This window comes from Caretta caretta, chromosome 12, assembly GCF_965140235.1.
Source record: "Caretta caretta isolate rCarCar2 chromosome 12, rCarCar1.hap1, whole genome shotgun sequence".
Taxonomy (NCBI): Eukaryota; Metazoa; Chordata; order Testudines; family Cheloniidae; genus Caretta; species Caretta caretta.
The window spans coordinates 39,396,066-39,415,399 of record NC_134217.1 but is presented as its reverse complement, the minus strand read 5'-3'; the positions used below and the strand labels follow the sequence as shown (position 1 = coordinate 39,415,399).

The window sequence follows — 19,334 nt, the reverse complement described above, 5'->3', positions numbered from 1 at the left end:
GGCCTGCAGCTGTGGGAGCCCATGCCTGTAGGTGAGCTATGAGCGCAGATAGCAGCTCAGGGCCCCATGGGTGACTCGTGTGTGTGTGTGTGTGTGGGGGCATCCATCCTCGGGCTTCATGTCTGGCCAGCTGGGCATGAGGCTGCACCACACACGTGCCGAGACAGACCCGGCGGAGCCCTGTGGCTTTAGGGGGCCTACGATGTGCAGTGGCTGCTGAGCGGGGGGTTTGCGAAGCCCAGTGGGGCCTGATTCTGGGATTTAGACACTGAGGTGTCGGGCACTGAATGCTCTCTGGGCCTCTAGCCCGAACAAGAAAAACCTGGTTCGGCATGACAGTGATGCTTGCCCAAGGCCCCCAGCAGCACCTGAAAGCCGGGCATGAGGACATCCCGGGCAAAGCGGCTGGTGCTACGTGGTCTGTCCTATCACCTCCCCCCCCACCCCCAACCGTCACGAAGGCCAGCACCACACTGGGTTTTGGGGACATCGCCAGCAGACACGTCAAAGCACATGGGCCGGTGTGTAAACCACGCCAGCCGAAAGGGCCCGGTGGGTGCGAGGCGGGCCCGTGACCTGTTTCGGGGAACGGCGCGCCCAGGCCTGCCGCAGTCTGGCCCCGTTCTGCGTCAGCTGCCCAAGCAGAAACAAAACTCAGAGCCTGTGGAAACTGCGTGGAGCTACAAAACACATCTCATTTTTATAGCGCACAGCTGGCCGCCCGAGGTGCTGATCCCAGCCTGCCCGCCTCCTTCGCGGGAAAGACTGGGTCTGCGTGTTCGTGAGCGCCCGGTGGCATGCTGGGTACACGTCCTGCTTGGGCCAAACGCACGGGCCACGAAGGGGGGTGGGTGGGATTGTGGTGTTTGTTGAGGTGCTCGTGATACCGGGCAGCTCTGGATGGCAGCTCCGGGCTGGCAGGTCAGCCACGCCAGCTGTTGCTCTGGACCCTGACACGTCCCGGTATGGATCGCCGGCTCGGGGCTTGGCTAAAGTACGTCACTGTACAGCCACGGCAGTAATTACCATGGTGGGTCACAGCCACACTTGTTCCTTCTGGTGGCAGTGTGCGGCCTCACCAGGAACGCTGCCACCGACTGACGTGGGGCAGTGGTGGGGGGAGGGGGCTGACAGCTGGAGCCTGGCAGCCCAGGGACTGATAGCCTCGGCTGTAGGCACTGAGCTCACCGCTGGTTTCCCTCCCTGCCCCTCCCCCCTAAAGCTGTAGGGTGACCAGATATCCTGATTTTATAGGGACAGTCCCAATTTTTGGGTCTTTTTCTTATATTGGCTCCTCTTACCCCCCCACCCCCACCCCAGGCCTGATTTTTTTAAACTTGCTGTCTGATCACCCTACAAAGCTGTCAGGTGGGCACCAGCTCACAACTGGGCCCGCCCACCCCCAACAGCCTGAGCCCTTCTCCCTTCCTCCCCCAGCTCCCCACTTGCCCCTGCTTGCCCCGGCCCAGTGCTGACAGCCCAGCGATGAGGCCTCATGGGCTTCCATTTCACAGCAGGGAGTGTATTATTCCACATTTCGGCTCCGGCTCAGGCTGTCAGCTGGCCCCAGGGGGGAGGTGAGGGCTCCGTTCCCTGGGCTCCCACCCTTGGGAGCCAGAGAGGTAATGTGAAATAATAGCAGCTGTGAAACTGACATTCTTGTCAATTTCACGGCTGGCAGACCCCTCCCTGTGAAACTGAGCCCAGGGCAGGGTCACAGCTGGGCTGTCAGAACCAGCACTGGGAAGGGGAAGCTCCTGCTGTGAGCCCCTCTGCTGGGGCTGACAGCCAGGAGCCCAGCTACCTGCCAGGGAAGTCTCATGGTGGGGGAAGAGACCCAGAGCCTGGCCGGGGCTGTTCCCTGCCCCCATCCCTCACTGGGAAGCAGTAGCAGGGGCTGGGGCTGGGGGAGCTGTGACTCCTGTACCCCGCTGACAGCTTGGGCTGTCAGTCCCAGGACTTGGGGATGGGAGGTCAGCCCTTTTGGGACTGACCGCCAACAGCCGATGTACGTCACGCAGGGTCTACACAGACGCTGCGTCACCCTAACTAGACCCACGGTGAGCTCTACACCCCTCGTGGTGGCGGGGGGGGGCATCATGATGTCGGGGTAACGGGCTGCTTACTTCAGCAGGCGCACCATCGCAGTGGCCATGGCCATAACTAGGGTGACGTACGCACCCTTTCGGTGCCCTAACTCTGTAGCCCCACCCTCCGGCTGGGCCATGTTGTTATAGCCCAAACGCCGCCCCTCCCTTTAGGAAATTCCCTGGGAAGGCACATTAGCAGTATATATTGCTAATGCTATTGCAAGGTTAAAGATGTGCACGTGGGGAGTGGAAGTTTTTTTACAGGGTATAAAAGGCCAAAAAAAAAGCTAATTTAATAGTTTAGTTAGCTTAATTTGAAAATAAAACGCTGGCCCCAGCCAGTCCAAGGTCGCAGTTTGCAGCCGACTTTTGGCTGCAAGCCGAGAAAGACGGGGGCTTTAAAGTTGCCCAAGCAGCCATAAAAAAAGAAAATTTAACTGCACAGACATGCACTTTCAAACAGCAAAGCCAGCAAAAAAGAAAGCAAAGCCCAGGGTTGCAGAGTCTGAAAACACAAACACAACAACAAGGGGCAGGGCGGGGAGAGGGCAAGCCAGGCGTCCCTAAAGCCAAGGTGTTAAAAAAAAAAACCCACAAGAAGCTGGTTTAGACTGGCACAAAGAGCACCAGGAACAAAGGTCATGGAATAAACCCCCCCCACCCCCCCAAAGAAGCCCAGGACTTATAACCCTCCTAAAAGCTGGAGCAATTCGGAGAGCACAGCAGATCCTTGGATGGCCTGGGCCCAGGACAGCACTCCTGCCCACCTTCCCCGCCCGCCTTCTTCTGACATGACACTCAGACCTGGCCAGTCTGGGTCATGCGTGTGTGAGAAAAGAAGTGGGTTAGGGCTTGGGGCATTAATGCTTACTTTCTTCCCTTAAGTAACGTGGACGCATTCCTAACACTCTCTGCTGTTCTTTTATGATTTTATTCATAAAGCTTTAAACTGTAAACACTTGGTGTGTTGTATCCTCTCTTCCCCAAAAAACCCTGTGGCCCCAGCATGATCAACTGTGGCCCCAGGCAAATTGGAAACAAAAATCTGCCACGATGCCATGCTGGTGCCAAGTGGTGCCACTGGGCGCAGGGGTCAAGCGACCGGTCGAGGGAGCAAGGTAGGCCAGGAGGACGACAGGGGGCTTGGACGGGAGCAAACGAGGGAGGGGAAGCCAGAGCAGGTGCTCACATGTATCAGGTGGGGTCAGTGCTGGGCTGTGGGCTCAATGCACCGATGAAGGACAGGCTGACCCAGAGGCCTGCTGCCCTTGCCGGAGACTAGCCCGGGAGTCCGGATCACTCTTTTGCCCGCCCCCGTCTCGCACTGGGTGGAATAGCCCATCCTCTAGCTCATTCCCTAATTAGGCTGGGTTTCCAGCACACCAAGCTGGGCCCATTCCTCTCCTTGTTCATCAGGCACGGCCCTTGGCTTGCCTCGGTCGCCCCTTTTGTTAGGCCTGAGCCGTCTCTCTGCTTTTCAGACCCCTGCCTTTCCACTCACTGGCACAGGGTGTTGCAGCCAGAAGCACGTTCCAGCGGCTGAGCTCACAACCTGGGTGGAGTTGCTAGACCCCGCTTCCCCCCCAAATGATAACAGCAGTTCTCCAACTCACCCCAAACCTCACTGGCCAAAGAGTCGTGTAACAAACAAGGCTGAGCCCTGGACGCTTTCCATAGCGACATAAAACTTTATTTGCTGGCACTTCTCCCACTTCCACACCAGAGAAATTACATCCCAGGAACAACAGATGCTTTCAACAAATCAGCAACATTCAAATCCAGGCAATATTAAATAGGGTGGCTTAACAGGGACACAATAAATAACAATGGCTTGGCATAAATAATAATAATAATTAGGCATTATCACACACTCACCAGAATTCACAATAAGGACACATGGAGCTTAAATAAATAGATTTTCCCCGGTAGCTGTGGAGCTTGGAGGGCTGGCCCTGGGGAGAGCGTGCCCCCCGAGCCACGTTCAAAAACAACAACAGCAGCTGCTGCAAAGGAAATGGCCCTGCTGGTGTGTAGTCTTGGGTCCAGCTGGGTGCTGGGCTGGCCTGGTGCACTGAGCACACATGTGGCCACTTGGTTTACGCTTTACAAGCCGCGAGCCACAGGGATTGCTTTGCAGGGGCATTTTGAAGCTCATGAGGGACTATAAGCACTGCCCAGAGCCGGCAGCCTCCCGTCAGCATGGCCAGAACAGCTCATTGGTGTCCCACTTGGCAGGCCTGATTTCCAATGCAAGACTTCAGGCTGTGGCTAGTATGAGACAGGCCAGGGGATTGGATCTGGCTCAGTGTTTTTCCAAAGAAAATGTTTCTCGGTAACAAGGGAGCCAGCACCTTCATCTCTGGGGACAGCATCTCCCATCAAATAGAAATAAATAAATAATCAATAAATACACAGAACAAATCAGCATCAAGGCTGGCTGGCCCCGACCCCTGTCGGCCCAGCTGGGGGCCATCTGGGCTGGACGCAGCCTTGTAATAGCCCATGGTTCCCTGCGTTGCAGCGTCAAGGACGGCTGCAGGGTATTGCAGGTCTCCCAAGGGGCTGGGAATGCGCAGAGCACAGGCTGATCGCCCCACTTCACAGCTTGCTGGCCAGTCAACGTGCTTGGGTTTGCTAGGAAAGTATATGTGAGACCCCAGCCCACAGAGCATCTTAAGGCTGCAAAGTAAAGCAGCAAGGACAATGCTTGTCAGTATGCACTGCTTTCTGCAGGGCAGAGTTAAGGCTATGGAGGCAACCCCAGCTTTGCCATTGCTTCATTGTGCAGCCTTTACTGTCAGGTTTTTCTGGCTGGAATTTCATATGTTTTGGGTTTTTTTTTTAAAAGACAAATGTAGCCACACAAAGAAGAGCCCTGGCATGCTCTCTGTTAGTGAGCACCCGGAGGCAGTGCCTGGCACAATGTGTGCAATCAGCAAGGCGGGTGTGCTCGCCTACCTCCATATGACCCCTCCTCCTCCTGTCACATGCACCCTCTATCTACCTTGGGGAAGGAGGCAGGGCCAGCCAGGCATGAGGTCTGTAATAAACACAAGAGCATTAGAATGAGCCCTCCAACAGGCTAGTGGCCTGTGGCTAATGCCAGTTGCTTCAGAGGAAGAAATACATTCCCGCTCGCCTCCCAAGAGATGCACCTAATTGTGCAAAACTCTAGCAAGGAGAAAATTCCTTCCTGGCCCCTCTAGCTGGCAGTCAGGTGGTGCCCTGAAGCATGAGGATTCACAGCTCTTTTCATTGCATTTCCAGCTTGCAAAGCACCTGCAGCTCAACCTGGGCAGCTGACGATTTGGATTTCAGGATCACCAGGTGGCAAGCTGGAATCCAGATCCCAGGACAGCTAGCTGGTTGGGGTTGGTCTCGCTAATAACAGGGAACTGGTTCCATAGGGCCTACAATTGAAATAAATAGTAAGTAAGTGCTTTAAAACAAACATACTGGTCTGTGTGACATGGTCACACTGAGGGTCTGGGGTTAACATGCTGGAAACCAGCTGCCTCCACAGGAGCTCGGCTGCTCCAGCATCTGTCACATGTGTTCAGCCGCTGGACCTGGGGAGGACACAGGTGCAGCCGACCGGCACCTTGATGTAGTCCATCTCGAAGGCAAAGGTCCCAGGGCTGGCACTGTGTGGGCATGGCTTGCGGCGAAGCACCATCATGGTCTGGCGCATGGGCACGGAGTTGAGCGAGGCCGTCTCCCGGCCTGTCTTGGCGTCAATGCAGCCGGTACACAGGCACTCGGCGAAGGCCAGCTTCCGCGGGTAGCGGTTCTCATCCTCGTCGATGCTGCGGGAGAGGAGAAGGGTCACGCCACACTCTGGGAAAGGCAGAGCTCATGCAACCCCATCTCCCACTGGCAGCAGCCTCCCTGGCTGCCTTGCCATGCTCAGAGCTCAGCTGGCATCTGAACACTTGAAACTTCCCTGTGTGACCTGGGGGGCACAGGAGCTGGCCACGCTCCATCCCCCATGGATGTCAGTGAGAGCTGCGGGTGTCCAGTCCCAATGCCATGTTTCCAAGCGTCTCCATTCACCCAGCTCTGCCCCAGACGTCCTGCGTGCCCTTGAGCAAGTCACTTAGCTTCTCAGTGGCCCTCCTGTATGATGCGGATAATCTCTCACAGGGGTGCGGGAGGATAAATACATGAGCTGCGCTGGGGATAGGGCCATGGAAGTACCTTCAGTAGATAGTTCCATATTGCTGCACCATCTGGAGATTCGTTCGGGGTCTATTTAAGGCCTGTTTCCACTGGATGGACCCAAGGAAACAGTTTCGATGAGCATTTGGGCACTCAGTTTCCCCATCTATGAAATGGGGACAGTAATACCTCCCTCCCAGGGCAGGAAGGGAGACAGTAGTTCATGGTGCATCAGCGCTAAGCTCCAGGAGAGGGGTCCAAGCCTGCCCTGGCTGCAGGGGATGGACAAGGTGTAAACAATCAACAGGTCTTCTGTTCTGCAATTCTCTTGCAGAGATTTACCAGCTGGGGAGATTTGCTCTAGGGCCACAGTGGTCTTTTTCTCTCAGAGATCCCCTGTGTGTCTCTCGCTGAACTGGGGGTTCCTATGACTCCCCGGGGAGTCCACAGATCAGTTGTTCCTTAGCAACTGTCCGTTCCTTTGTGGCTCCCTGGCTGGGGAGCAGTGGGACTGGAGTGTTTTGCTCCTGTTTTGTGTGGGGGAGAACCCACAACCCTTGTTCTGCCGCGGGAACCTTTCCACCTGTCAGCCCTCGCTCCCTACTGGGGATTTTCATACGGAGCCGGTTGGTCTTCAAATGAAAAGGACCAGCGACAGCCATGCTCAGACGGCATCTGGTGCGTTCGTGGGGCTGCGCGAACGCTAGCGAGGGACAGCTAGCGTCAGCCCGCTCCCCAAGAGAGGAAACCGAGGCACAGCCAGGGGAAGAGGTGTACCCAAGGTCACGCTGGGTGGCGGGGTCAGAGCTGAGCCTCGAGCCCAGGAGAGCTGCGATCACTAGGCCGTGCAACCCCGACTCAAGCCTGCTAGGCACAGAATGCTGCCAGGTCTCACTGTCTAAGGTTCCTCCCCGTGCAAACCCTGCCCACCCAGGGGCGGCCCAGGCCTACCGGTATCTCCAGGGAGAGAGGGAGCGCTCGTTGGGCTCGCTGTTGACGGTAGCCTGGAGCTGCAGAGCCGGGCAACCATCTACTTGGCGCTTGCGTCTCTGGCCTCCGTCCTGCTGCAGCTTTTCCAGGTGTGGCACCAGCTGCACGGGGGCGTAGCGGTCCCACTTCATGGTCCTGCTCACAAAGTGGGTGGGCAGCTCCCCGGCCTGCAGCTCCTCCTGGCTGAAGCAGTGGTGGTGGTGATTGCGGCGGTCCCTTGACCGCCCCTGGGCTTGGCCGGCCGACAGCGAGAGAAGGAGCAGGGCGCACAGCACCCCCTGATGGACAGAGACGGGGGGGGGGGGGAGATAAGTGCCTGCAGACGAGCAGCCTTCCCAGGAGGGACGTCCCGTGACAGCCCGGGGGACACCTCCAGAAAACGCCCTCCCCTCTGCAATCATTGCCAGCTTTCCCATGAGCCTGAGTCCTGGGGCAATACAGTCCCACCCCCCCACCCCCGCAGGCCCGGAGAACAGTCACAGCTGCCATTGCATTTTATCTACACACACAGTCACACAATGGACTGTGCATATTCCCCCCAGGCCTATACAAACATACAGTGTGTAGGTCTATACACCCCCTTCCCACACAAACACACAGCTTATATGTGTATCCACACACCTCTACACATAGTGTGTGTGTATATATGTACACACACACACAAAGCATATATATGTATCCACACTGCTCTACACAAACAGGGTGTGTATATAGGTACACCCCCCCCACCATGCACACACACAGAGCTTCTATATGTACCCACACAGTGTATATATATATACATATGTACACACACAGCTCTACACAACCCTACAGTATGAGATTGCCAGCTATGGACCTGCCCACCCACCCTTATTCTGCTTAACTGCTGACCCCCTTTGCCACTCAGCCTTCCTGGCCATTGCCTCACACACAGCGTGCCAGGAGGGCCGCACTGGCATGGGTGCCGAGCCAGCCCAGGTGCTGGGACTCCCTTGGCTAAGAACTGGCCGAGGCAGCCGCCTTACCACGCTGGCTGAGTCCATGGAGGAGGGGGAAGACCAAGTGGCTTGGAGCAGATGATGCGTCCTCAGGCTGCAGAGCGTCTGCTCTCTTCTGTGGCTCTCCCTAGGCTGGCTGCTCCTGCCCTCAGGGGTGGTAGGTGCAGTGACAGGTGTTCTCTGGCCAGGTCTCTGGCTGCCTGAGTTTATATAGTGACCGTGTAGGTGATGTACACACACCTGGAAACTCCAAACACTCAACCTCTCTTCCTCCTCCCATTTTACCTCGGCTACTTCCTCTTGGGCAGGAGCAGGACAGTGGCTAATTGATTGTAAGAGTCTCTCTTCCTTTATTCTGCAATCTGTTAATCATTGGCTCAGCACTTTAGGGGCGAGGTGGCCCGGGGCAGGGAGCTGGGGGAATGTGGGGGAGTCCTTTTTACAGGCTGCCATCTCCCTGCTGTTCCCCACATGTGGCTCCCTCTGGAGCTTGACCCAGGGACCATGTGTTTGATTCGGGAGGCAGAGGAAGATATGCCCCAGCTGAGCTTGCGGGGTGTGTGTGTGTCCCACAGCTCAGTTCCCCCCTTGGCTTTGGAGACTGCCACTTGGGACGAGCTGGCTGACGCTCTGCTAGGGCTGGTGGGCGCCCAGAGCAGAGGGGTCTGGGTTTGTGTGGGCGGGTGCCTGTTTGGGTGGCACACTTGCCTCAAGGATGAGATGATGCAGGATCTGCTCATCTTACACCGCTCCAGGAAGAGACGTGCCCGAGGGGAACGCTCTTGGCATTAAAAAGCTAGCAGTAGCTCCTTTGCACTGGGTCTGCCGGTTCGTTCTCAGCTGTAATCCCTCCCTGGGGCAACACTCTCAGCCACGCGGTAGGCGTCAGAGTTGGCAAAGGGAGCCAGTCAGCTCATGCCGCTGTACAGTCCACATCCGGGACGTTCAAAGCACTGCATATCTGGGGAAACTGAGGCACAGAGCAGTGACTTGTCCAAGGGCACCTGGCACAGGCCTCAAAGGTGCCCTTAACCCGCGTCTGGAACAGGCCCCATCTCTTCAGTCAAGCCCCCTTCCCAAAGATAACGCCCCGAGGCCTGACCACGTCGCACTGGCAGCGTTGGACACGTGCGGGCTGCCTGATTGAGGGGGCACTTGGGCAGCACGGGGAGATGCCGGAGAGATGGGGTGCCTTACCCCCCCCCCCCCGAGCGGCCGTGGAAGGGTTAACATGCAGCCACAACTGGGTGAAACGTCAACCCGCAAAGCAGGCTCTGAACTTTTGGCTGGATCACGGGTTCCCTGCAAACCGGCCTTACCAGGCGCTGCTCCTTGCTGCCATGCGCTGGAGTCACTCATTCACCGTGGCTGTCACGTGCTCCTGCCGGCTTGGCCTGGGATTAAGGGGAAACCCCCATGCCGCACTGTAGCTCACTGGGCCACGCCCAGCGGGGCAACTGCAGCTCGCTGGGACCGGCCCCGATGCCACCAACGGCTGGGAGGCAATCTGGCCTGGAGCCTCGCTGCGTGGCTGAGCCCGGCCCCCTGCCCCGCTGCGTGGTGATGGGGGCGGGACTCGGCCGGAGCCCCAAGGCCATGCGCTGCCCGGAGAGTGGGGCTGGGCAACCAGGGTTTCCAGGTACCGGGCCAGCACCCACGGGTTCAGACAGGGAGGGAGCAGTCCCTTGCCCTTGTGCCCACCGTCAGGTTCACTCAGCGCAGGACTGGGGCTCTCTGCGCACCCCCGGGCCAGTGACTGCAGGGCTGTCCTGGGGCCAGGGCTGCATATTGAAATGCAGCCTTTGGCATCGGGAACAGTGAGGCATGACTCCCAGGCCTTCCCTCGGCGCCTCCTAATGCCTCTCTCTTGGTCTCCCTGCCAGGCAGCACCAACCCCCAGTTCCATGGCTGGAGGGTGAAGCGGGGGGCAGCACTAGCAGGGGAAGGGGCAGGCAGTTGCCCTTCTGTCCAGCTCCTCCCACGACCCCATATCTCAGACCCTGTGGGGATAAGCCTGCGGCTTTGTTTGCACTCCCCCCTCCCCAAGCTGATGTGTCCTTACGACTCTTCCCTTACCCCTGAGCAGGGCTGAGACAGCCGGACTATTTCCAGCCCCGCAGCAGAGGCGAGATCCAGCCCCTGGCGTTGAAGATTCCTCCCCCTCCCCCCGACTTCTGCAGGGGAAGCAGCCTAGGAATTTTTGCAAAGCACTGCCCAGCACTTTCGTGGCCACGGCTCCTTGCAGGGACTCCCTGGGGCCCCTGACTGAATGGAAAGGGGGAGAACAGCAGAGTGATGGGGGGGGGCAACTCTCATTAACCTGCCCACTGAACAGGTGAGACCCCCCCCACCCGCTCCCTGGGCCAAAGACAGCTGCTTGGTGCCAAATGGAGTCTGTGCTTCCCAGAGAGTTTCCAGTCCTGGGTGCCAGCAGGGAAAGGGCCTGTCCCCGGTCTGTGTCCACTCCATGCTGTGTGTGCAGGTGAATTGTTTACAGGAATAAATGCAGCACCCCCAGTCGGGGAGAGAGGCAGCAGGTGACCACAGGCAGGAGCAGAGTATAAGCCCCGGCACCTCCAGCTGGCAGCAGCGTGGGGCTTGGCGGGCAGAGAGCTGGCCCCTCGCCCACGTCCCAGCGGCACCGAGCTAATCAGAGCGAGCCGGAGACCCCGGACCCCTTGCGGCAGAGCCGGCGAAGGACGTCACCGCCCCATGTAACAAGTGACCCATTTCTCGGTGGCTGCTGAGGTGGGGAGCTGAAGCAAGGTGAGAAGTCCCAAGTTGGGTAACACAGGAAAGGGCTGACAGGTGATACCTTTCGCCCACGCACATGTGAAAGGCCGGCCTGGCGGGCGTGGGTTTGAGAGCAGCTGCAGCTGCTGAGGGGCCAGGGACCCAGCGGCCTGGGCATCGAGCAGGGCCCGCATCGGAGCAAACATTAACACACAAGTCAGTGCCTTGCCCCCCCGACCTCAGGGCCAGTGGCAGACACACCTCCGCCGTCACGAGGCCCCGGCCCTTTGGCAAGGCTCAGTGCAGGCATGAAACAAACGCAGCATGGAAAGAATGCGAAACTTGCCTTTGAGGCGGCCGCTAGCTCAGGGACTTCCTGGCTGACATGCCCTGGCGCGGGAGGCTGGAGCCAGCCACTCCAGGCCTTACATGTCAAACGCGGCCTGAAGGGGCACTAGGGGGAAGAGAAGGGAGTTCTGTGGGCAGGAGGGGGACCGGGGGGGCTCCGAGATTGGGATCTCACCTAATGTGGGAGCAGAGGCTTTCGAACAGGGAGCGAGGATGGGGAAGAGGGGGGGGGGGAACCATGCTGAGGTCATCCAGTCTGCAGCTCTCTTGACGGAGGGGCATCGCTGTGTGGGCTGCTCCCTGGGCCGTCGCCTGGCTGGATTCACGCGCTAGCTGGGTGCCATAGAGACAAGGGCGAACCCTGCCTTTAAATGGCTGGGGCTACACCGAGGAGTGAGCGCTGTGGGAGACACAGCAAGGGTTTGGCTCCCCTAGGTATCCCCGGGAGTTTCAGGCCTAGCATCAATAGACTCAGGCTGCTCAGACACGAGGTCTCTGGGCCCAGGGCCACCCCTGGGAGCCGGCCACTCCTGAATGACGGGGTGGAGCTGCTCCGCTTTGTCCCAGCCCCCGTTTCAGGAGGCGATATCCAAACAAGCATCTCCCGCTTTCCTGGGGGAGAGGGTTTGCCGCCCCCTCTGCTCTCCGAACCTTGCTCTGAAATGCCTGGGAGCGAAGGGCCCATGTCTGCACCCCAACAAAGGGACTTGCCTATCCAGAGAGGCCGGCAAACCTTCGCCTGGCTGGTTGCAGCTGCTTGCTTCTCAGCACTCTGGCCAAGCAACCCCCCGCGCCCGCCCGCTCACTGACTTCTGCACCGTTAGACTCCATGTCTTACAGCCATTACATACCATCGGGGGGGAGAGAGACTCTGCAGACCGCGTGGTCCAGTTCCAGCTCTGGGAGGAGGGGAAGGGCATTGATGTCTGTGCTTTGGAAGGATGTGCGCTCACCTTTCTAAAGTGCCGTGGGAGCAAGGGCTAGAAAGCATTACCAAGCCTTAGGGGCATGCACACAGAATCAAGCTGACGGAGAAACGAATCCAAAGTGATCCTTGTAGCCAGTCCCCTCGGAGGCTTATCTGGGGGTTAGACTGCATTGCCAGATCCCAGGAGACAGGCAGCGTAGAGCAAATGAAAATGAGTACAAGGGCCTCTAAACGGCAGTGCCCACAGCAGAGAGCTATTTAGCAGCAATTCCAGGTCGCAAAGATGGGGTGCACCCTTACCAGGCGTTTTACTTGGGACTCTCAAGCCCAAATAGTCATCCAGCTCATGCCACCAGCATGCTCCATTTTGCAAAGCGTGCACAGTTTTTGTACTTAATCCTTTTTAAACCAGCAGGTTCATGACCTCTAAATAAGTGGCCCTTGGACAGGTCACTGCTGACCCAAGCCAGGCTGCTACTGTTCCCAGGAAATGGCAAGGTTTCAGCAGCTAACTCTGTCAGAAATATGCGCTCCCGCCCCTAGATTAGGAAAGTCAAGGTAGAGCAATGCTACTGGAAGTTTAAGAATGCGGCAGTTGTTCTGGGGAAAGAGGTCATTGGTCCAGCGAGCCAGGCCTCCCAGCCATGGCTGAAGATACAGGGAAAGGTGCAGCCCCATGCCTTTAACACCGGTCACCACCAGCTTCGGGAACATGCTCCCCTCCCAGTGGCACGACCAGGCAAGATACCCAAGCACCAAGTCAGGCCTTTTCTTTTTGGCAAGGCCTACTTCCCAAACCCTCTAACGTAGGGCTGGGGAAGGTGGGAAAACCAGGAGTTGATTCCAGAAGGCTGGTGTCTCCCCCCAAATCTCGCCGCTGTGAAGATACTTGTTATTGTCATTAGTACAAGTGCTGAGAGTCAGGTGAAAGTGGCAGATGTGCAGGAGACTCTCACTTCCCAGCTGAAGGGCTATCCAGTGATTGAATTATTGCTCCTGGCCTGTGTGTTCTTTTGGATCTGTGCGCGGCTGAGCTCTGAGTTTCATCTCACAATGAAACCTAGGTATCACTGTACTAGGGCCTTGGATGTAAAGGCCCCTCACCTTTGACTTGCCATTACATCACAGCTCACCACCAGGGATCCTAGTTTTCTGAGAGAACAAAATTCTCCTATAAAAACCATGAAAATCCATGTTTTCCCACATTTAAAATGAAACACTGAAAGTTTAGAGAGAGGTATCTGTTGAACACCTTTTATTGACAGACAGCAGAACCCTCGTAATCGGAGCCTCCATTATCTGGCTTTCTGTATTAACTGAACCGGCCTCGGCTGGTCAGCCCCACCCCTGGTCAGATCTGGGCTGCTGGTGGTTCGGTTAATACGGAGAGCCGGATAATGGAGGCTTGGATAAACGGGGTTCTAGGGTATGTTTTGTCACAAAATGTAAAAATAAAAAATTCCCTGTAAAAATGCAAATTCTGCCTTTTTCCTTGGCAAATGGAGTCCTAGGATCCCTGCTCACCACTAGAAGTAGTGGTGGCTTCTCCCTCGTCTGACGTCCTTCACCCCTTACTTGATTGTGCAGCAAACACCGACAATGCTAAGTTCGTAACATCAAATTAGCTCTCGAAGCAGTACAGCAGGGTCAGGAGAGGAAGCACAATCTGGAGGTTAAAGGACTGGCCAAAGCACCATCAGGTCTGGGATGCACTTAAAGCTCTACCACGGATTTGCTACTGTGAACTTGGGGATTTCACTTTGCGCCTGTGCCTCAGTTTCCTCCTCTGGAAAATGGGGATAGTGCTACCTTCCTGATGGGAGTTCTGCCATGGTTAAACAATGCAGCTGGTCTTCAACGGAAGTTCTGGCTGGAGCCCAGTGTTTATAAGGCATTAGGAGCCTCCAGAAACAGCTCCAGAGCACAAGATGTGCCAGCACTAGGATGTTAATGTAACATTAAGCAGCAGCCCGCCGTGACAGGAGCTCACATTCAGACAAACCTTGGCGACAGCAGTGCCAACACTGGAAGATTAAATGGCTCTGTCACCTGACCGCACTATACTACACAGGGAAGTCAACCTGGCTGAAGAGCTTACAGACAGAGGGAAGAAACACCCAAAGAGAAGAGGGCAGGTGCCCAGAGACCACAGTGAGGGATCCACACTGGGATCGTTAAGAGAACAAAATAGATAGGAAGAACTGTTTATCAAAATACTTTATTTCAGGGAGACCCCTCAAAAAAAGACCCTCCTCAGACAGACATCCCAACAATACCTTGGCTTTCTTTTTTTTTTTTTTTTTTTAAATCAACTAAAACAATCTGATGCTTAAAATAAAAGACAGGTCATAGTTCCCAATCAGACTTTAGTCAAGAATATATATATATTTTTTTTGTTCCTGGGGGAGGGAGGGGCAGGGGAGAGAAGATGATGTTGCCAGTAGTTCACAGCGGTTTTCGGTTCTCTCGTTACACAGTATATAGAACTGCATTGCTGAAGACACTCAACACACAGCTAGGCTAACTAGAAGAATACAACTTATGGCTAGCGAAGAGGGGAGGGCAGGGCAGGGCAGAGAGAGAGAGAGAAAGTGAAAGTATCCAACAGGGCTGGAATTTGGAGTCCTCTGTGCATAATTTACAGGGAAAACGTGGCGGTGTGGGCCTCCATCTCGGTGCCGGCTCGGTCTGTCTTGCATGGCTGATGCAGAGAGGGGATTACCCCCCGACTCTCCACCGTACGGGTTAGGAGCCAGAGTGAGTCGTCTCGTCTGTGGGATTTTTCAGCTGACAAACTTTTTTTTTTTTTTTTTTTAAATTTTTAAAAAGAATTGCAGCCAAAATCAGACAGAACTGCAAAATCCAGAGTGGCCGCTTGTATACTATTTATAAAAACATGGAAGAGTCTCGAATCCAGGTGGAGACAGAGCTCTGCACACATTGGACTATACTTTCCCAGGGATTTTGGCCCGTTTACGAGCAATGGCGTCTTCCACGGCTTTCAGCTGCTTCAGGAGCTCCTCCCGCCGCGACAGCGTGCTGGACTTGCCCGATTTCGCACTTGCAGCTGTTGGGCCTGGCTCGGTTGCTTTGCCTGGTACACTTGTGACTTTGCTGGAACTCTTGGACTGGGGCGACAGCTGGCGTTTCCTATAGGGTGGGGGAGAGAAAAAGCCACAACGCGGTAAGGGGGGACGGATTGGTAACAGAGGGGGCTCCTGCACATGCAGCTCCGAGATCAAGAGGTTTTCGAACAGCAGCAGGGGTTAAATAGCACAGCACGTTTCCCTGTGCTGCAGAAACACTAATGAAGCAGTCAGCTCTTTGCTGGAGGAAGTTGCTCCACTGCTTTAAAGGCTGGCTGAAATGAACGAGTTTTAGGAGTGGAGTGGCAAGCCCAGCTGAAAAGTACCTGAGGAACGGTGGAGTTAAATCCACCGCACTCATGCAGTAGCAACCCAGAGGCCTAGGTTAGCGCTCCAGCATGCTAGGACGGGACAGACACACAGGAAGACATGGTCCCTCCCGCAAGGAGTTTACAAGCTGCTTTGAGATAAGGGACAACACATGACTGTACCAAAAAAAGAGGGGGAGGTGGGGAAATCACATGGTTAAATACTGCACAGCTTGGTGGCTCCAAAGAATCCCCATGCTGAATGAACTCGGCTGTCCCAGCAGCTGCCCCACCTAACCATCCACACTGCCTGGCTTTTTCCAGATGACCTGGCAGAGGTGGAGTTCAAAGAGGCGAGTCACACCTTGCTGTTTTATGGACTGCACTCCACCTCCCTCCCTGCTCCCACCTACTGGGGCCATAAAAATCCAGAGGAAACCCCCAGCCATTAGGTAAGGCAGTGATGACAGCCAGAAGCCAGGAAATGCTGTCAACCCTCCCACGCCCCCCCTCGCAGGGATTGCCGAACAGCGTCTATAGTCCTCGGAATTGCACAACGTGCAGCTGACTGCAGTGCCCAAGCTCAGCGGGAGGGGTGCAATTTGAGCCTCACCTCCCTCTTTCTGGCAGCTGTCACGTGGGGTCACACTAGTGCCACTTGGGACTGATCTGTGACCGTTTGTGTAGCTGCTTCTGGCAATCTGACGGCATGTCACATGAGTGGTAAGACTCAATAGCCCAGGTTACAGAGACAGCCTGGTAATCCTCCTTAAACCCAGCAACTCCTCACTTGACGCCCTTTGATATTAATCCCTGAGTAAGGGGCAGGCTGTTCAAATGTGAACTGAAAAGCATTTAAAACCTCAAAACTAAGCTCCGGGAGAGCTCTGCCTGCCTCTCCTTTACCCCGGCCAGTCCCCAAGCTCAGGGTTCTTGTGATTCCCTTGCCCAGCATATACTGTTACTAAACCCTCAAACTAGAGCAGGTGGAAGAGGGTTAGGAGCTAGCAATGCCAGCTCCAGAAAAAGCAGGTAACAATGCTCAGGTTCCCCATTACAGCTTAGAAATATAACCTCCTGGTAGTCTAAGGAGGAAGGCCAGGCTTGAGGACTGAGCAGTGAGAGACCTGGGTTCTATTTCAGGCTCTGTCCCACTTCCTGTGGGGCACTGGACAAGCTTCAATTTCTCTGTGCCTCGGTGTCCCAATCGGCAAAGACCCCATGTCATAGGAAGGCAAGGCATTGGACAAGACTGGCTCAATGTCCACAGAGATCTCTGAGGGAAGTTGCTAGAGAAATGCAAAGCAGTGTTACCTGGCTCTCGGGTGACCAGATGTCCCGATTTTTGGGTCCTTTTTCTTATATAGAAATAAGAATATTTCTTATATAGGCTCCTATTACCCCCCACCACCATCCCGATTTTTCACACTTGCTGTTTGGTCACCCTACCTGGCTCCTACCAGCATCAAGTTGGACAGAGGCCATCTCAGCTGTACCAGAGACAACACTCCCTATTTCGCTGAGCAAGGCATTCCAACAGAAACCATGCTGACACAGCGTGGTCCTTGCTCACTAAAGCAACGAGGCCCCTGGCATCGCATTTTGGGTTCTGCTATGCAACGAAGGTGGCGTTTGCTCTGTTTCAGTTGAAATACTACAGGAAGGAGAACAAGCTAGCACCAGAGACCAAGGCCTGGATGGGCGTAGATGGAATCAGGGTCATTCACTTTAACTCCTACCAGAAGCCACATCTTGGCAGCCTACTCTGGTTTTTAAGTGGCTCAGCTTGTGCAAGATTAGCCAAGAGACATGGAATGATGCACACCGGCCAGGAGAGACGAGGTCACAACCAGCACCTGTAGCTAGGACTGACCCCACAATGGGACAGCTGGCACAGGGAGCCCACTGGCTTCCATGCAATCTGAGCTCTGCCTAGCAAACTCCACCGGCTGCAGTTCACACTGAAGTAGTTGTATATAGTTAAGATCTTCACTGCTAGTACTTTGCATGTCCACAGCACCTTTTATCCAAGGATCTCAATGTGCACTACATGAGACGTCTGAATTAAACCCATTTCAGAGGCAGGGAAACTGAGTCATGGGTGAAGCAACTGGTGTCAGGGCAGTGGCAGAGAATTCCTTGCTTCTCAGTACTGCCTTAAGCCACTCTACCGTCCAATTACATCCCTATCCTCCCAGTTTTCTTCAACGAACCATGAGTGAGGCTCTTACGTCTCTCTGTGGTAGACTGCTAGAGAAGGGAAAGAGAGGTCTTCCTCCACAGGTCTTTGGCCAAACAGCTCTTTTCCTAGCCAACAAGCCAAGGATTTTGCTCTTCTGCAAACCATGCTGGCCAAGAGATAACAAGTCACAGGTGGGCGTGGATGGCGGGATACGCACTGACCTGTCTGTCTGAGCAGGAGATGGTTTAGGGTTCTGGCCTCTCTGCCGATCTTGTTTGGGTGAAGAGATTCTCCCAGCAGGTTTCCTATCGCGAGGACCTATTGCAGAACATAAAGACAAAAGGTTTTAGCCCTTGCATAAGCCATGGTGTGTTACCAGAGCACACAGTACCGTTTCGCCACTTTAAACACAGCCATTCCCTAGATGGGCCAGGCTGCATCAGGAAAGGAAAGGTCCAGCTGCAGCACTTCGAGAAACTCCCTCAGCTCTGCAGAGACACTGCACTTGTGAGGAATAAGAGTAACCTAGGAGTGTGTGATGCACAATGTGTTGCCCTCTCGCCCTCCGCCGGGAACTGCAGGGAGTGCTATACCCTGTGCCTTCCAGAGGGATCTTTCCACTGGCTCACAAGCCCCTGGGACACCTTTATATTTGCCCATGAACTGCCAGGCACACATGAATCGTGAGGAGAGGTGAAGCAACACAGGTTTGCTGTATTCAGGCAGTATGTTCGGTGCATTCTCCTTCACGGGCAGTCAGGCACTGGGAGGATGAGAACAGCCATGCTTCTTAGCCCGCCTTTCCCATGTCCATCCAGCAATCCAAGAACTAGGATAAAACGGCTGTCTTTGCTTCCCAGCTGGCTGAAGGCATGAATATCTGGTCGAGCTGCACTGTTTCACTGAGTCATAGTGATTTTAAATCTAGCCGAATTCTCCAAGTCACCGTTTCAGCAGTGGGATGGGACAGAGTTATTAGCACTCTAAGGATTTTTGCTGGCTCCAAGCCACAGCCAACGTAATATGCCTACAGTGAGAGATTAGGGAAAACACCATCACGTGTCACAGCCAGCTTCTGTACAACACTCAAGGCAAAGCTGCAACACCTCCACCATTGCCTGCTTCTTTGTTTTGCATTAGCAACAGCCAAGGCTGAAAGAAAGCAGGGTAATAGCTGGTTCTCCGACAGGTTGCATCTACAGGGCCTAACCACTATAAAGGTGCTAATGGACAAGTATGCAAATAGCTAGGATTCAGTGCTAACAAGTTACAAGAGAAAGGAAAGAGACTGGAGTCATGGTGTATTTTTATTACAGTCCCAGCCTAGATTTTGTCACACACAAGTGTATGGAAGTATCTGTTTCACAGGAATTAAGCAGGGTTAATATTATGTTCTGGCCCCTCAACCTTCTGTGCTCCCCTCATATGCCTTTAAAGCAAAGGGCAACACCACGAGCGGGGAGAGAGCTGGAGATGTGGGGGTTTCTAAAACCTGCTGACTCGAACAGCTGCATCAGTAACAGGCAGCGAG

The 19,334-nt window shown here is 55.1% G+C and overlaps 2 protein-coding genes across 6 annotated transcripts in view; both read right to left on the bottom strand.

Moving 5' to 3' along the window:
• Positions 1–3,794: 3,794 nt before the first annotated feature.
• Positions 3,795–7,649, bottom strand: IL17C (interleukin 17C). Its single transcript, XM_048816988.2, has 2 exons — positions 7,200–7,649; positions 3,795–5,896 (listed from the first exon to the last, which is right to left on the bottom strand). Exons 1-2 carry the CDS (start codon positions 7,637–7,639, stop codon positions 5,647–5,649), a joined length of 690 nt encoding a protein of 229 aa, XP_048672945.2. The 5' UTR covers positions 7,640–7,649; the 3' UTR covers positions 3,795–5,646.
• Positions 7,650–14,426: 6,777 nt separating this feature from the next.
• The window catches only part of ZC3H18 (zinc finger CCCH-type containing 18), a 60,785-nt gene continuing 55,877 nt past the window's right edge, over positions 14,427–19,334 (bottom strand). For all 5 annotated transcript variants that reach the window (XM_048816802.2, XM_048816804.2, XM_048816799.2 and 2 more), the window contains 2 exons: positions 18,025–18,121; positions 14,427–15,377 (listed from right to left, as the gene is read on the bottom strand). In XM_048816802.2, coding sequence (XP_048672759.1) covers positions 15,173–15,377; positions 18,025–18,121 — 302 coding nt within the window. In that variant the 3' untranslated portion in view covers positions 14,427–15,172. The remainder of the gene's footprint in view (positions 15,378–18,024; positions 18,122–19,334) is intronic.